The sequence below is a fragment of the Cinclus cinclus genome, chromosome 1, assembly GCF_963662255.1.
Source record: "Cinclus cinclus chromosome 1, bCinCin1.1, whole genome shotgun sequence".
NCBI classification, from domain to species: Eukaryota; Metazoa; Chordata; class Aves; order Passeriformes; family Cinclidae; genus Cinclus; species Cinclus cinclus.
This window is the reverse complement of record NC_085046.1, coordinates 125269709-125287411: the sequence shown is the minus strand read 5'-3', so window position 1 is coordinate 125287411 and position 17703 is coordinate 125269709. Positions and strand designations below refer to the sequence as shown.

Below are 17703 nucleotides of genomic sequence, written 5' to 3'. Positions count from 1 at the left end.
GGAATGGAACATTTCCCAAACCAAGTCAAACTTTAGCATGTTCTGTTAGAGGTATGATATGTCCTGATGATGGTGACTAGGGAGTTGTTGTGCGCCCTTCTGGATGGGGGGCCTTCCCCAGCTGCCAGACTGGAGTTCAGCTCCAGTGATCTGCCACTGCTGCCACACTGCTGGGTAACAGGACAGGGCATCTGTCCCAGTCATCATTTGCGATCCCAAATCTGAAACTTGAGCAAAACAATTCCAAATTTTTCTCATGGTATTAACTGCTATGCATATAGGTTGTAAAATACTGTCTTATTTATTATAGAAAAAAGGGTCTTAAGATCTGCTCATTTTCCTGTAAGTACTCTAATGAAATAGAGAATAGGTGTAAATTTGGATATAAATCAATCAAGTTTCATCCTGGTCTAAAGATTCGATGAGTCTTAAATTATTCAAAAATACCCATCACCTGAATTTTGACTCTTCTTCAACACTAAAACCTATGTCTATTATGATATAAAATTTTAGATTATCTATATCTACCTCCTCATGCCTGCCTCAGAGAGCTCCACAAAGTGAGACTGCAGGTTGACAGTTTCTTGCCCAGCTGCAGACAGGTAACCCAAGGATAACTTCTGTGATCAAGAAAGAATTGGGACCTAGAGAAAAGGTTCCCAATGAGAAACATAAGAAAGTGGACTCGCCACACATTCCCCACGGATATCTTTTAGTTTGATGAAGTTTAGGAGAGATCCTATCCAAAGTTGATTGTTGAAGAGCATAATCATATCTCTGGTGCTACTGCAGCTGCCATTCCATTCCACAGCACCTTCTTGCTTGTGTCCAAGACTGTCAGTGACACAGATGCAGGTACAGCCATACCATTAAAATGCTTCAAGTTTCAGCAAGACTCACCGCACCACAGGGCATGGCCATGTGATTTCTGACCTCTGCAGCAGATGAAATGTAACTCAGAGAAGGGGCTGCCAACGAGCTGTGCAATGTGGCTGTGTGTCTCATTTCTGTTTCAGAGGGGCTGCTCCTAATTAGCACTGATGTCACTGAGTGTAGTCAGGCATGCACGGTATGAAAGTCAAATACAGCAGTAATTTGTTGTGTTCTATGCCACCAAGACAAAAAGTGGATGTCTTTCCTTTTTACCAGGTAGTTCTGAACCCAGTGCTCCCTGCTCCTGCAGTGCAGTTAGACCACATAGTGGGAATGTGCAGGTAAGAGGTGAGGTATGACTACATGATCTGAATTCAGTCATACTAGTGATAATTTTTCTTGCACCTGGGGAAAGCTACAAAGCAAGGGGTAATCTCTGCAGAATAACAATGACACAGCCAGACAGAGCAGAAAATTGCATGATACATGAGCACATTCTAAATGCTGACTCACACCACCCCCACATTTCTCCCTGCTGCCTTCAAAACTCTCCCTAATCTCCTCATATGTTCAGTTTACAGCGTGATTCACAGGGTCCCTGAAGCTCCCCCAAACCCATTTTTTGGCTTTTTATTTTCCTTCTACTCCTACTCTTTCCATTTTCCCCCTGCTGCCTGCTGTACCACTGTTTTTAGATCTGTCATCATTGCTTCCGGCAGTCCCAGAACATAGGGACAGGGTCTGTAAAATAACTGCCAAAACCCTTTTTCACACACTTCCTCCTATTTGCAACTCTCCTGGGCTGAATTTAGTCTACCTTTTACTAATCATAAATACAGATAAAGTGAAATCATCTGCATGGAAGAGTCAAATTACATTCTTTTCAGAGATTATTTGAATTTTTAAGTTTCCAAGTTAATAAACATGGCTCTGGAGGATGAGTCTTACCTCAGCTGCATTTATAGCATCCAGACAGCTCCTATGCAAGGTGTGACTGAGAAACCACCATATCATTCAAAACTCCTGAGATTAGATATTCCAGATCTGTAATATCATGAATTGCAAGGAAAAAGAAAAAAAAGCCTCCTCTGTGATATGCAACTCAGTTTAATAAAGCACCTTATAAAACAGCTTACCTTGCAACTCACAACAATCTAAGCATTTTGGAAAACCAATTTTTGCTTCTTTTTTTCCTTTTTGTAAAGAACATAACCCATCTCCCATCAAGAAGCTCAGGAACATCCTCCTGCCCCAGAACATGGCAGCCAAGAATCTAGTCACTACCAGAGCAGTACCTGCTTTGTACTTCCTGAGCTCAATGGTAAATTACCTTTCAGTTTAGTGAGTTTGGAAACACACTGAACTTTTCCACTCTGCAATCGTCTTGTGAAGTTGATTCATATGACGTTGCAAGAAAACCACTGTCAGAATAGAGATGATCTCACTAAAAGAATAGATGGGGATGTCTCAAGGATGTAACTATTCAGAGATCACATAAAATCAGTACTCTTGTAGTTCAAACAGCTGAAAAAAGATACTCTGCATCATCAGTTTCTATAAATATATCAGTGTCCTCTGTATTACAGGTCTTTCTTTAAAATTCTGTTACTTTTGCATGTTTCTAAATAGTAAAAAATTACAGGACAAAAAATCTTAAGTAAATACATTTATTATTGTTGGATTTTTTAATGCAGAAATAGTGCTATTTCAATTAGAGGCTTACGATCTACAATTCTGTTTCATTGTTCTTTGTGCCAAAACAAGAGACAAGAACACGTTGGTCAACTGCATTTTGATTAAGTTCAACAGTGGTTCATATGTTTATACACAAATTTCATTGACAGCAGGACTAATTACATTTGTACATGAAATGAGAATTTGTCTCAAAAAAAATTTAAAAGACTAAGGACCCTTCTTGTTTTAACACCCTTTTTACACAGAAAATCCATTTGCATACATGAATAAAATATATACGGAGGATACAAAGACCAACTTCACACAATTTATGTCACCCTGCCTGCTACAATGTTAAAATGGAAATTAGTCTTCTAATAAAGGGACACAGTTGTGACACAAAAAGAAATAGCTCTTCCCCCTTCCCATAGTTTTAACTACATATAACTCAGTGAATACAACTTTCAGAACAGAAAACTTCTGTTTCACCTGTCCACTGCTTTAAGAAAGTAAAAGTTTAGATCTTTATCAATGACTATAACACCATTTCCTACCCTTTCATATTTTACCTACCAAAGACCAAAATACTTTTATAATTTCCAAGAATGCCTTGTGGATTAACTGGTGCAGCTCAGAGCTGGATACGGATAATGCTGAAAACATCTATTGAAAAATATGTCTTTAATGGTGAAAACAATTATTTCTCTTAACTGAAACCTCTTTAGCATGCAATCAGATAAGCATCAAGGGACATGTGCACAACAGGAAATTGTCTTGTAATTATTAGTAGCATCATCTTTCTTCCTGTGAACTATTAACAAAAGCTAATGTTAAAGCAATTATGAAGAACCAAACAGATTCCCTACTTCCATTTCAACAGCAGGATTTGTCTAAATTAAATGTTATGTTATCCTGTGGAAGTGAAATTCTCATTCCGCAACTCAAAGTTCAGCCTCCAGACCTACAACTGGAGATCTGTGTAAATGCAGCAAAAGGACACAAAACAAAAAGACCTCTTATTTCCAGAGGTTGCCTCTCTCAGAGCCACGTTCTAGAGGAAGGACGCGCTCACCATCCTGAAATACCGCGGCTGAGTCGGGCGCCAGTTATCAACCAAGGGGTGATTGGGTTCGTTCTCGGCATTCTTGGAGAGGCTGCGGAGCTTCGCCATCTGCAGAAGAGCAAAAATTGAAATGTCCTGATGGAAATCCTTTGGGCTCAAATCCAAAGCCCAGCAATTAAACTAAGGAGGCTGGTCCAGCTGTGGAAAAAAAATCTCCTTCAAAGTTGTGAAGATGTCCTTCACCCCACCACCACAAGAAATGCACTCTGTTCTTTTCCTAGCAGTGATACTTTTAGGAATAGTCAAAACAGAAAAATGGGTCATATTTGAACAGGACTGTGAAAAATAGTGTAATTTAGGTACTGTCTACAGAACTGTGTACAGCCACAGAAATTGAGGGAAGTACTCAGAAAATGTGACTACAGTAGCACATGCTATAATAAACCTCTCCTACTCTAACCTTCCTCAAGTGCCTGATTGTTAAGAATCCTTTAGAATTACAAGGTTTTAAAGCTGAATTATAAACTAATTGTTCATTTCCATCCTGCTGCAGAGGATATGTTTTGCTGGTGACACAAGAAGTTCATTATTAATAACAGGAATTGGAATTTAAATCTCAATAAAAGACTTGGTCAAGGTTTCAACTGGTTTGTAAACAAGGCCTGCAGCTTGACTCTCCTTGGCCATACCAAGGTATGTTTCCTTTTCTGAGAGTTGCCATATGAAGAGTTCCACCCATACTCACTGAAACTGTTTAACACTCTTTCTGCTACTTTCTGATTTTCAAAGGAGGCACCACATATACAGATACCCTGTATTCATTTGTTGTCACTACCACACACTACATCAGACCCAAAGCACATCCGCTGTGATTCAGACACTTGAACCTGTCTCTGAATGACTCACCGTGAAAAGCATGCACACATTTCCCATGTAAACTTGAAAACGTTTCCCCGTGCAAGGCACACATCACCTCTGTTCACCAGGAACTTCAATATGCTGATGTATTTACTATTCAGTACAGGCTTCAAGACCAATACAAGCAGGTTGCAAAACCTGGGTTCACTGTGATTAAACTCGTTTCAATTTATGGACTGAGCTAGCTCAGGCATCTCAACATTACTCTTCACTGAACAGCTCAGAAAAGTCAGTGTCAGTCTGCCTGAACAACGATGAGGTTACATTTATAACCAGTATAATGTGCATCCCATGGATTAATATTCTGAAATTAAATTTCAGACTTCAGATGAAGAATAATTTTTACAGGAAGAGATGAAAATTGTTCATCAGTTTTGTTAATACTGATAAATTACCATTGGAGAAGGCTGCTGGAGTTTATTATTTGTGGAAGATCTGCTCTACTCAGTAAAAAACCAACATGTATTCAGACAACAATTACATAAAGATGAAAAAATTAGCCTGCAATTACACAGAGTTATTCTACAGTTAAATTCCTGTTCTTTCATTAAAAGTAATCTGAGCAGCTAGGCCACCCACACTGTTTCTCACTGGGATTTCTGGTGAATTGATTTTCCTGCAGAGCACTGATTTGCAGCGCCTGCACTTCCACTTGTGGCTAATATACAGTTACCATCTGGCTGCAAAAGCATCCAAGAAATCCACCACAAATGCACACACACTTAAAATAATCACTATTAATGAGGCTGCTATGGAACTACACTGTCTAGGATTAGAAATAATTGGCAGAACAATCCTCTTATGAATACATTATTTAGAGTGCAGGCACTCTGGAGTGAGGGAAGCATTTCTATTGTGTTTCTAGACAATAACTCATACACTGCCAATTCTTCCTGAAAAGCAGCTACCTCAGGGTAAGAGCCAATGTCTCGTCTTTATGTAGCAATTTCATCTTTAACTTAAATGTTCCATTTTTTCTACAGGAGGGACAGTTAAAGAACAGTCTGTATGTTTCCCAAAACTCACTAATTTTAGAACAGCTGAGAAAAAGTCTGTGACCCAAACATAAATGTAGACAAAAAGTCTATTCATGAAGCTGGATCAATAATGTGATTAGTTATTTCTTTAAAAATGCATTTTAAATCAGAGATGCTCAATAATGACTACACTTTTCCTAATCTGTGGTTGATCTTCTGTAATATAAACATCTAAGATGATTCATTTTGTGGAAACCAGTCAGATCATATTTGTATTTTTCACACAAGTACAAATACCCACTTTAAAATAGCTCCCATATTTTAATTTTTGGATTATTTGATTTGGATTTTTGGATTTGAACAAGGAAAAAACAGAAGGCAGAGCAATTCAATAAACTCTGAAAATTAAGCTGCAAGTTATATGAAGCCATACCATATTTTATCTATTGCAAGTTAAGGTTCTCATCATACCAGAGTTTTATTACTTAAAAGATAAAGACTCACTTAAATAAAATAAATAAATAGAAAATAAAAATATTTCATTTTTGTCATAACATGCATATCAATGAATACACTAAGGACGTTATCACCTTGAAAACCTAAAATGAAAAGTTATGTATCTAAATATAACATCTACATAATATGTCAGTCCCTTGATTAATATTAATGTCCTTTGTAACCTGGAGCCTTGAAATTTATGGCATCATATCATTATAGCCTGATGACTAAGGGAATAACGTCAGATGAGAAAACTGACTTGTGTGGTTGGAGTAAAATTGTAGGCTGAAATGTGCTGAAAGGGGGCATTCAAATTCCTGTCTTGGGATTGGGGGAAATTAGGAGGGGAATTTAACAAGAAATACTTCTTTACAGTAAGCGACCAAAGAAGTTTTTGACATTAACAGTAAATTATAGTTAGCTGATGTTGCTCCAGTTTGTGAAAATTTAGCTGGCATGCATTCCAGAAACAGGTATCAAGCATGTAATTCCACACTTCCAACTTGCATTCCCATCTGCAACACAGGGCAGATAGAATCACCAATCCCATTACATTTGTATTCTGACAAATGATGTTCTTGAAAGAAAATTCTTACCATCTAAACTGTGGTATGTTTTTACTGATTTAAAAAGCTCTCTGATGTCTATGGGCTTGAACTACCACAGTGTTGGATGTGGGCTAGTTCTTCACTCTCCTTTTAATCCTGTAATTTCTCACAAATCCAATGGTTGTTTTCCTTTCCCAAAGAATAAATTCAGGTTATGGCATGTAAATAAAATGAAGGGGGAAGTTTACCTGGTCTGAGCTGACTACGATGGGCTCTCTAAGGATAATCCAGGTAACACATTCCTCGCAAGGTGGAGTAGTGACAGATCCATGGTATGTCCAGTAGTCATGAGATTTAGGGAAAAGAATTGAAGGATCAAAGTTTGGAAAAGGAGCATTTTTCCCCTTTAAAATAAAAACAAAAACAAAAAAAAAATGAAGACAGAACTCTTCAACAAATCAAGCCAAGATATGTTTGCAACTCTGTTATTTTAAGAAACTGGGAGTGACTCTGATACTTCAAATGTATGAACTGGGGAAACTAAGCACAAATCTACATGAGATACAACATTGCAGTAAGATAGGTGGACTGAATGACCCTCAGAGGTGGATCCACAGAAGCATGAGGAAACAGAAAACTCCCAACTTCTTGTACCTGAGCTAACTCATGTGAAGCAGTGTCCAGCACCAATGTGTTTCACTCATTTCTGTTCAGAAATACTCCTCCTTCTGGCCTCCTTTCTTATGGAAATTCTTTCTATCTATTGAATATTGCATTAGGTCACCATATAGCAAAGTGAGACAGATACTACTTTTATAATATTTGTGCTAATAACAAGCAAGACAGCCTAGGAAAAGTGAGACTTATTACATAATGTTATCCAAGACACAAATGTCAAGTCAGAGGCATTTCCAGAGATCCATTAAGCAGCCTATATATTAGGAACTAATGGAACATTTCTAAATACACATTTTATTTGGCACTGCCCTCTGAGGCAGTAAGGTTCCATGCCTAGATTTTATGTGAGCAAAGATTGGGGAAATTACTCATTTTTGCCAAGCCCCATTGGAGTCAAATAAGGCTCACGGGTAAATGGAAGAAAGGACTCTTCATGTTAAGGAAAAACTACCCATGATTTTATTCCCAAATGTATTATGGAAATGTTGCAGAGCAGAATTTGCAAACAAGGAAGTCAGACATCGTGATTTTTTTTTATTTTTTGTCCTGAGACTTTGCGAAATCTTTCTATAATGAAAAGCCCAACATCATTACCTTTGTTTTGATAGCATTTATTTCTTCAAGAATTCTCTTCATCTCTGGTTTGGGTGTTTCCCCTACCTGTAACGAACAAAGTGTGAGCTAAACGAGGAGTTCTGTTGACCAGCTTTCTTCTTTCTCCTATTTTTCTATATGAGCATTTAAACATGTATCAACCATAAAATTATAATGCATTAACCCAACCTATAATGCCTACCAGTTTGGTAAGCTATGTCTTCTGTCTGTTACCTCTGCCTGTACCCCAACAGATATTATGATACAAAGGGGGAAACTGTATCAGTACAGAAATTTTAGCCTAACAGGTAATTTCACAAGACAGATTTCACGGTCAGATACATTTCTTGCAATTGCTGATGTCAAAAAAGACATCCAGCTTTCTATCTCTAGTGCTCTCTCTAGTGAATATGAAGTAAACAAGAGAGAGCAACAGCTAATATTTCAGGCTAAGGCTGCATGCCCCTAAAAGCATTTTAAAAAACGGGTGAGTAATATGTATTGCCTATGAGATACTTTTGTTTGAGAGAAAGTTCATGAAAAACCTAAAAGAGATAGGTGTCCTTGAAATCTGTCCCCAGTTAGCAAAAAAGACAGCTGACTGCTGTTGTTCAGAGGGCCACTTCTGACACATGTCCCCATTCCATGAGCCACATAGTGACACAATAGCTGCAGGGACAAGTGTGTGTAGTTTTGGATAGCACTTGACATAATATGACTCATGCTCTGTAACTTCAAAAGGATACATTACTGGAAGTCAACCCCTTCAATGTGGCAGGATCCCTAGAAAATATACCCTGAGAGTTTTGCTTTTTTTTTAACCCTCTAAGAATAGAAACTCAATGGTATCAGTGCAAAGAAGCATTGCATGCTTCTACTTACTTGTAAAAATATGGCCAAAACAGCTATCCCATCAGTTCTTCTCTTAGCATCAAGGTAATTACTGTATTTGGGATTCCAGTGTAACAAATGTAGCTTGAAACAAAGAAAAATAATAAAAACACCCCATTATTCAACAGCAAGCCATCATAGGCTGAATTTACAGTTCTTCACATAACTGCCAGTTTGAGGCAATAAAGAATAATAATGATGCCTTCCAAAAAAAAAAAGGAAAAAAAGGGACAGCAAAGTCATATATTGGTTATATCTGTCATACATTATTAATTATACTATTTGCGTTAAAATACACTATAAATATCTGAGTAAGAAATTGAAAACTTTCATCTCATCTTAAAGCTGAAGAAAAGTTGCTGAAGTAGGCATGTAGAACATGCAGTTCAGACATCATATACTGATATGTGATTCATTTCCATTTGGCATTCAAATTACAGCAATTCTATCAAAGAATCCATATTAATGTCATTCAGGTATTAGTCTACATTTTTCATTGTCTTTACAATCCTAAAGTGTTAAAGAACCAAGGTAATTCATTCTTCCCACCCCTTTCTATCACTGCAATTTTATACCTCTGCTATAATTCTGTATTTTCAGAATACTGTTTTAGGAAGTTTGGATTGCTCCTCAGTAATTCCGTCTTGCTGTGCTGTTTCACACCACACTGGTTTGAGAACATGGAAATCTTTGTTTCACACAGAATTTTTCTTTTCTGATGCTGTGAGAATGATTTCAACCTGATTTATGTTTGCAAGAATCAATGGGATTAAAATAAAAAGGCACACATAAATAGACAGAACTGCCTGAAAAACAGAGAAATGAAAAATTTTGTCCTACCAGAACAACAGTGGCAAGTTTTATTTTACAGCCTGTTTTAAAGCAAGAAGTGGTGAGTCTTACCTCTCCTGCATACCTCACTCCATTGACAACATGCTCCGAGCCGTGGTCGTCAGACGAGCCCCAGTGGAAGTGCAGCTGCCGCAGCCTGTAGACTCCTGGAAGTGGCCCTCCTCTCAGCACTGCAATTGACAATCTGCAACAGCATCAGACTCAAGGATCTCCCAATTCTTTTAAATTAAACACATACTTATCTACAATATTTGCACGTGTATTTATGTATTTGCTGTACAGATGCCCTATGTTCTGAGAATCTGCACTGATTTTAGCCACTCATCAGGCAACCACCTTCAGCCATGTGCACTTACAGGCAGAGAGAACTTTTGTGTCTAGGCTTCCACTGCAGTCACTAGAAACCATTGATTTAATTCTGCTGAATAAATGTGCACCTAGTACTTTCTAGAATACTCCATAGACATCTGGACAGGGCTGATCCATCTGGTCCAGGATCTGTGGAAGAACTACATTCTAAACCAGTATCTGGAGGCAAGGGGAAATAGATTAGGTTATCAAACATGTCACAGGGTGTCTGTGTTTGGGTAAGTGAAGTAACCCCTAATAACAGTCAAGACTCTAGAGTAATTCTGCTTGCCTTGAAGTAGACATTCAACAGACAGTGACCTGAATTGTTCTCTGGACTCGAACTCCAACTCTGTTGCCTGAAATTGCAGTTTAGATATAAACCACCAACTTTTAAAATCCCACAATAAGACACCTGTGTTCAGATGTCTTCATTTCCCCCTGAACTGAATCTAGGATTTGCTGATGTGAAAGTACACAAAAATAACCACAATTAAGATCAACTACTGAAGTGCTAGATGATAAACAAATTCCCACAAAACACTACAAAAATGTGTACCTTAATGCAGGCTATGATTTATTTTTTTAAAAAGTTGTTAAATTACTGACGCTGCTTCTGAACTAATTGCTGCTCCCTCCAGTTATAGAAGAGGAGAAAGAAAGCAGCAAATAAACCAGAAAAGCAATCACTAAGAATGCAAACTATTTGCCTAAACAAAAGTTCATTCCTTGATGAATATCTACTATTCTAAATATAATAATTTTTAAATAATTTTGTAAATGAAGGTGGTCCATTTGAAAGGATCAATGAAATAGAAAGAACTTCCTTTACATTCACCAGATACTAAAAAAGGCTCAATTCTCATTCACTTTTTTTGAGAACAGAAGCTATAGCATTCCTACAAAATATTCAGCAGCTCTTAGGAGCAGATCTTTATATGGCAAAGAAAAATATCCTTCAATCTGAAAATCAATAAATCCATTATCATCTCAAGAAATACAGCACTAAGACTTGAGCAAGCTGCTATTCTCAACTAATTCTTTTACTTCTTCCCACAGACACAGAGAACTGTGGTGAACACAATCAGGGTAAGAGTAGTAGCTGACAAGGCCATCAATTCTCCATTAAAATAGATCTGTAAGGCCAAATAATCCTCTTTAGGGTAAAAATATGTCACTATTTCCACTGATGGGCCATCAGCAAGACATTTTTGATTGGGCATTAGGTGAAGCTCTGCACCATCTCATGCCAACCCATTCCAGCTTAACTCATCTATAAATAGACAGTAACTTTTACCTAGCACACTTTAGGCACAAAGGATGATGCAAACAACATCTCCTGAAGGACAAAAAGTTATTTCCTTTCTTTTAATTACAAGTGTGTAGTATTGAACATATAAATACATAAAATGACAATGTAAGTAAATTAATTTTTCCTGAATTTTAAAAAGGAAAAAAGTAAACAAAACCTTTATAAGAATTATGTTCTTCAAGAGTTAAATCATTAAAAATCCCCAACTATGTCTGCATAGCTCAAAAATAGTAAGATTTTTTTTTAAGCATGTGCTCTGGAACTTAAATTCTACACATATCTTTATCCTCTTGGGTTTTGTTTTTAATACTACAAAAATAAAAATGCACAATCACATAACAGAAAACAAATATAAAATACAAGTTTATAAAAGAAGAGATGGTATCTTGACATTATTTCCCAGCAATATTAGTATGAATTATTTACATGTAAAGGGGAATTTTTCTGACAATTATTACACAGGAAATGTTCACCTAAAATATCTAAGAGTCACAGCAAAATTACCCACATGTAACTCTCTTAAACTTGCTGTCATTAAGGTAACATAGCCCAAATGCAGGAATACACAAACCAGCTCAGGAAGACTGGGGAGAAAAGTATTCACTCCTTTTTTGGTGCCTTATTGTTGCAAACTCCCATGCCATTGCTCAGTGACTGCCTCTGGACGGGTTTGCACATCACCCTCCATGACCCATCCGTGCCTGATACCAGACACAAAAATGTCACGTCAGTCCTGCCCAAATTCTGTGCCCCCCACACATCCACACTGAAGAATGATCTATCACGGAACAATCCTACATGGACACACACGAACATCTGCTCTGGAAAAAAGCTCACCTTTTATTTGATCTGTCATCAGCTGAGCAGCATGAGACAAAATGGGCTAATAAAAGAATGGGCTTTTTTTCACTTTCAGTGTAATCACTAGGGGAAGGGTTGCACAGAAAGATGCAACTAAGGCAAGAAACTGCCTTGTACTCTGTGACACAGAAAAGTGAAGGTGTCATGCAGCTGTGTGGAGATTGGCTGCTCCAATCCCTTTACCTTAGCTAGCTGGGTGCTGTTGACAACAGAAAAGCGACAAGAAGCTTTTCAAATATGTACATCCACTTGCTGAGCAGCTTCTGTAAGGGTCTGGTGGTTAATCTGTGCTAGTGTCAATTGTCATTTGCCCTCACCAAAAGTAAAACTGGCAAAGTTAGGGAAGACATTTGTGTAAGGCATGTTTGCTGTAAAGGCAGGTGGAAAAACCCACGGAGAACAAAACAGACTCATGAGATGTGCTTATACACATGAGAAGAACTTACTGTTCTAGGAAGATTTATGATTTTGCATCCTGCCAAATTCATAAAATGACTGGTAAACCACAATCTAATTAAATTAGTGATGTACTACTGTATGACAACTGAAAAGACACATTACCTTTGCCATGCTGCTTCATAACAGAATCTAACAGTGCAGTACAGAAACCACAGCTGTTTCACATCAGTGTCAGATTTTAAAGTCATAAAAAAGCCTCTGCTCAAAAGAAGGATCTCTGTACTGAAACTGTCTGGCTAACTGGAGGGATAAAATATGTTTCCCAAAAGCTTTTGGAACTCAAATTTCAGTTCTCGCTGAAATTTTCTTTAAGCAAGCACTGAATAGGTATGTCAGCAGGATAACTTTTGTTTCTATTTGAACTTTGTACTCTAAAGACAGACTGGAAAAGAGAAGTGTCAGACATAAGTCTGTCAGCCTGCCACCCACCCCCCACCTACACTGTGACACATCTTTGGCAGTTTTGTGCCCCTGGACCACAGCCTGTTCATCAGTGAGCTCCCAAATCATTGTTGTCTGTGATCTGTGTAGGGCTGTAGTCTATCTGTGTAGTGTGTCCCAACTCCAGGGGCAGAAAACTGAGAGTCCTCTGTGTAGCTGTACCCTCAGCATGTCCTTGACAAGAATTAGAAGTCAAGCACTTTTATTTCTAACAATGGAAATTCAAACTTAACAGAAGCTCAAATCCTAAATTCCTGGTACCCAAGTACGGGAGTTCTCAATACCTTCATGCAGACATGACAAATGACAGATGTGCTGTTACACTGAAGGAATTTAACTTTGCTGCCTTTTGCCTTATGCAGTACAGCCATTGAGTGGTACCCCAACTACAAAAGTACTGGGATTTAGTGGTGCTATTCTTGTAACAGCTACTGGTTTTCTCCAGTGTAAATTCAGCAGACAAAATGTTAAGTAACATTTTGCAGGAATCAACCAAAACTGGAATGTCTATGGAGAGACCTCCCCCTGGTTTAATTAAAGTTACTAGGGTTTGTCCTCACTCTGTAGTAACCAGTGAAAAAGTTAATGTTTTATTTACCAGAAGTTGATAATCAAAATTTCATTTGCGAAAATAAATTAGATTTCAAAGGGGTATTTGAGGAAATGCTGGCCACAAGCCCTAGTCATGCTAAAAGAACTGATTAGCAACAAGCTCTGTCTTCTTACAGTAACTGTCTCTATTTTTTTTTTTTTTTTTATCATCCACTTCCAAAACACATTTCTTCGATAGGAAAGATTCTGAAAACAGCATCAAGGTAACCCTGCAAGAATGTGTGCCTGCACTGAGGTACTCCAAGCCTTTAAATGTCACCCATCTGAAAGCCAGTAAAAGAAGAAATAAGAATCTCTTTGGTTGATGTGTCCATAGGAAGTGCCAACAAAAACAACAAAAAGGGAAGGTGAAGGAAGGCAGCCATGAGATGTAGCCTTAGTGTATCTCTCCTCAGCTGCTCTGTCTGGGCTCCATTACCAGAGTTTTGTATCTTTACCATTTCTCAAGCAATTCTCAAACACTTTGGTCTAACCAAGGTATTACAATAGAAGCCAAAGGGTCATTAACTGTAAGTAAGTTAGGTATCTCAAAGAGCATCGTGACAATAGTTCCACCAGTTAGAAGCTCTCAGGACACTTCTCTGATACGAAAATTTTTTTGCATTTTAGAAATAAACGGATTCTGATAGTGGAAATAAGATTTCAGCCCTAATTCAAACCAAAATCGGGTCACTGCTGGATCTAAAAGAGTATCTGAATTGCCAATCAGGCAAAAAAAACCACAGCAGTGGTAGAGAAGGTTTGATTTCAGCTCCCAGTTCTTTCCTTAATTTTCAGAGTCCAGCCCCCACCTGCAATCATTTTACAGTGCATAAAGTCCATCAACATTGGTATGATAAAACAGGAAACTTGAGTCCACAAGAATCCATTAACTTGTATGGACAGGTAGCAGAGGCACGACACTGCTCCTACAGCAACTTTACCACTCAGCAAAGACAGCAAAGCTTTCAGTTTTGTAGCAGATTCTCAACGTCAATCAGACTTCATAAATAGCTGGAAGTAAATTCTCAAATTCCTCCTACCAGGCTAACCCCAAACATAAAAGTAGTAAGGCCTTTTTCAACCTAATACCTGAATTACATTGGATGATACTCTAACTGTTTGAATTTAAGAAACGGTCCCCAGTTGTGAATACTTCAAGTGTTCTTGGCAGGATATACAATGGATGTAAAACTTGGAGACATCCAAAGTAATTAATTTTATCACTCACCTTGGAAATTTATTCAGCAATCTATTTTATCCAAACTAATGAAAATCTAGACAGAAGTGCAGATATGGGTATGACCACTATAACCGAAAAAAAGTCAGGAAAATAAAGGAGGCCCTTAGTTTTCTGGTTAACTCAGAAATAATTCAGACAGACAGAGTGATAGACACATACACATACACAGACACAGAGAGAATGAATCTTTGTTCCAAAGGAATAAAAGCTTAATTCCTATATGATTGCTATTGCATATGTATGCTTTATGCAGCTGGTGGTTCTTTCACATAAAAAAAAAGCCACTGTACATATCCTAAAAACTAAAAATGTGTTCAAGTCAGTGGGAGTATGCACAGTGGAATTCGTCCTGCAATTAGCATTATATTAGAGAAAGAACACCACCCACAGACTCTGCAGGCAATGGTATAACAAAGGAGACATAACAACAAACACTAAATGTTTCTTGATGTCAAAGAGCTGAGATATCCACCTACTTTTTTTTGCAGTGAGTGGCTTTTTATTTCTGAGATCAAAACACAACAGTTACTGAGTAGTTCATCTGCAAAAACTTTCAGAACATTCTGAAACTTTCTGCTCTTTGTGGTGAGTATTGCATCCATGTTGCAGATTGCTGTGCCTGGATACTCTCTCCCATTCAAAATCTGAGTTATTTTAACAATAATTACACTTTTATTTTTATGCAAAAGATGCAACCACCAGTACATCTGATGCTGTTCTAACAAATACAACAGATGGTAAAAAATAGTAATAGTCATGGAGATCTCATATGCCACAGCTACATTTCTCTACTTGTGTATAATTTTATCTGATATTAATAATATTTTCCTTCAGACAACATTGAGAATTCCCACTTAGCTAGAAAAGTTACAAAACTCTTGACTGCATAATAATTTGTCAGTTTTGATAGTGTATTAACTAGTCCAGCTTATATATATTTTGATCCTCAGTTCCATGAAACCCAAGTAATTAGTTAAAAATCCATTAAATTAAATCCACATCCCTATATATTTAACATTAAACAATCCATTAATTTCTAATTTTCTAAATTTCTCCTAGTAATTTCTAAATTTCTCCTAGTAATTACAGCTGTCACTCTAATTTTATAGAAAGTGGAAGTTTTAATGCAAGTATGAAATAAGTCTGTATACTGTATGCTCTCACAGCTGCAAGTGGATAGAAGATTTTGCATGTTAAATCCGACACAAATTTATCAGCCCTATTATTTATCTTCATTAGGACAAAACCTCACAAATTCCAAAAAGAGTTTTAACTGATTAAACAGTTCCCTTCCAATAGCCTGAACATTCAGAGCAGGCTCTTCCATGCAAAGTGAGAAACAGTCACTTACATATAATGACAGTCAAGAGATGGAAACAAAACCGACCTGATCTATCGAATGAATCATCAAATACAACTCTGCAGGTCTTCCCATTATTGAGGATGGTCTTAGCTGCACCAGGATCATAGCTAGCAAACCATGGTAGTAGAGAACTGTCATAATGCACCTCTTTGTTATTGATTTCAATTGGTGACTGATGGCGTCCTTTTGCAAAAGGGTAATTTTTGTGCCACTGATCTGGTCCTACAAAAAAATACAGAGAAGTATAATGAAAATATTTTCCAGAGAGATATGAATAATACTTGTTACAATTACTGCAAGTTAGGCTTGCTTAAGTACAGAACATAATTTAAGTGTATTAATAAGTAGTTGCCTAGTTGTTATTCATGCCCTATCAAGAGTTTCACAGTATAAAAAGCAACCAGATGGATTTCTAGCTGGAATACGGGATACGTCAAGTCCTTCAACTGAACCTAAACTCTTATAGCAACCTCAAGACTGACTGCTAGGAGACTGATCATATGCCAAGGAAGCAAACCAGAGGTGTTTAGGTCCAAGTCCAGCAGTGGCTAGGAATATGATGGGATATACCCAAATGATTCAAATGTGGCACCACATAGCCATATGGAATGAGAAGAGGCCACCGATCCCTGGACATGCCAAGAATTTGAAACGTGCATTTAATTATCATCACGGTTTTACCAAGAAGTTCATGTGGAAAAAGTCTGATTAATGGTGAACTGTTCTTCCTGCGGCAGAGGAGGGAGCAGGAAAAAGAGACCACCAATACCCCAAACCTCTCCAGGCAGGCAGGGCCTGAAGCCCAGCACTGCTCCTCCTGCATTAGGGCTAGCCTAAACCCGGACTGTATTGCTATGTCAAATCCTAATTTACACTAAGACTAGGGAAACTAGCTTTATTTAACTCGAAGACCCCCCTGCCATTGACCTCTCCTTCCACCAGCTTCGCCTCTTCCGCGCCTGTCAGCGACAACCAAGCGGCCTCGGCCGCGCCACCTGCAGAGCCGCGGGCCCGCCTGGAGCCCGCATCCCCCGCCGTGCTCCCTCGGGAAGCGGGGCTCCCGTTTCCCCGGCTGTCGGTGCCGGGAGGAGCGGGCCGGGCTCTCACCGTTGTCGCCGTCGTAGCCCCAGGGGTAGTAGTTGGGGTTGATCATGGTGCGGCGCCCCAGCCCCCTCCGGCGGCTCTGGCAGGACGGCGGCCTCGCCTCACGGCCTCTTTTTATAGACTCCCGCCAAATCCGTGCCCGTCCCCGCAGCCGAGGGCCGGGAGGGCCCCGGGAGCCGGGGGCGGGGAGAGCCTCGCACCGCCCGGCCGGCTCCCGCCGGGAATGCGAGGGGAAGGAGCAGGCTCGGGACAGTGCCGGGAATGCGCCGTGAGGGGAAAGGGCTGCCACCGCCCGCCCCGGCGCCGAGGAGATGGGAATACAGAAAAGCACGAGTGTCCGGCACTAGGCGCAGGCAGCGCAGGAACAGCTCTCAAATCCCAGTGAGATGCCCGGACACGCAGCCCGACCAGCCAG

At 38.9% G+C, this 17703-nt stretch overlaps 1 protein-coding gene across 1 annotated transcript; it reads right to left on the bottom strand.

Annotated features, from left to right (window-relative positions):
• Positions 1-3598: 3598 nt before the first annotated feature.
• LOC134042502 (carbonic anhydrase 3-like) lies at positions 3599-17337 on the bottom strand. Its single transcript, XM_062489963.1, has 7 exons — positions 17292-17337; positions 16209-16406; positions 9618-9736; positions 8706-8798; positions 7824-7889; positions 6800-6955; positions 3599-3718 (listed from the first exon to the last, which is right to left on the bottom strand). The coding sequence occupies exons 1-7, from the start codon at positions 17335-17337 to the stop codon at positions 3599-3601; spliced, it is 798 nt and encodes a 265-aa protein (XP_062345947.1).
• Positions 17338-17703: the final 366 nt, after the last annotated feature.

Coding starts and splice junctions, on each gene's coding strand:
- LOC134042502 (XM_062489963.1), bottom strand. CDS start 17,337: ATGATCAACCCCAACTACTACCCCTGGGGCTACGACGGCGACAACG. Junction 9,737..16,208: donor TGATTCATTCGATAGATCAG/GTCGGTTTTGTT, acceptor TGTCAATTGCAG/TGCTGAGAGGAGGGCCACTT. Junction 7,890..8,705: donor TTTTGGCCATATTTTTACAA/GTAAGTAGAAGC, acceptor TGTTCGTTACAG/GTAGGGGAAACACCCAAACC.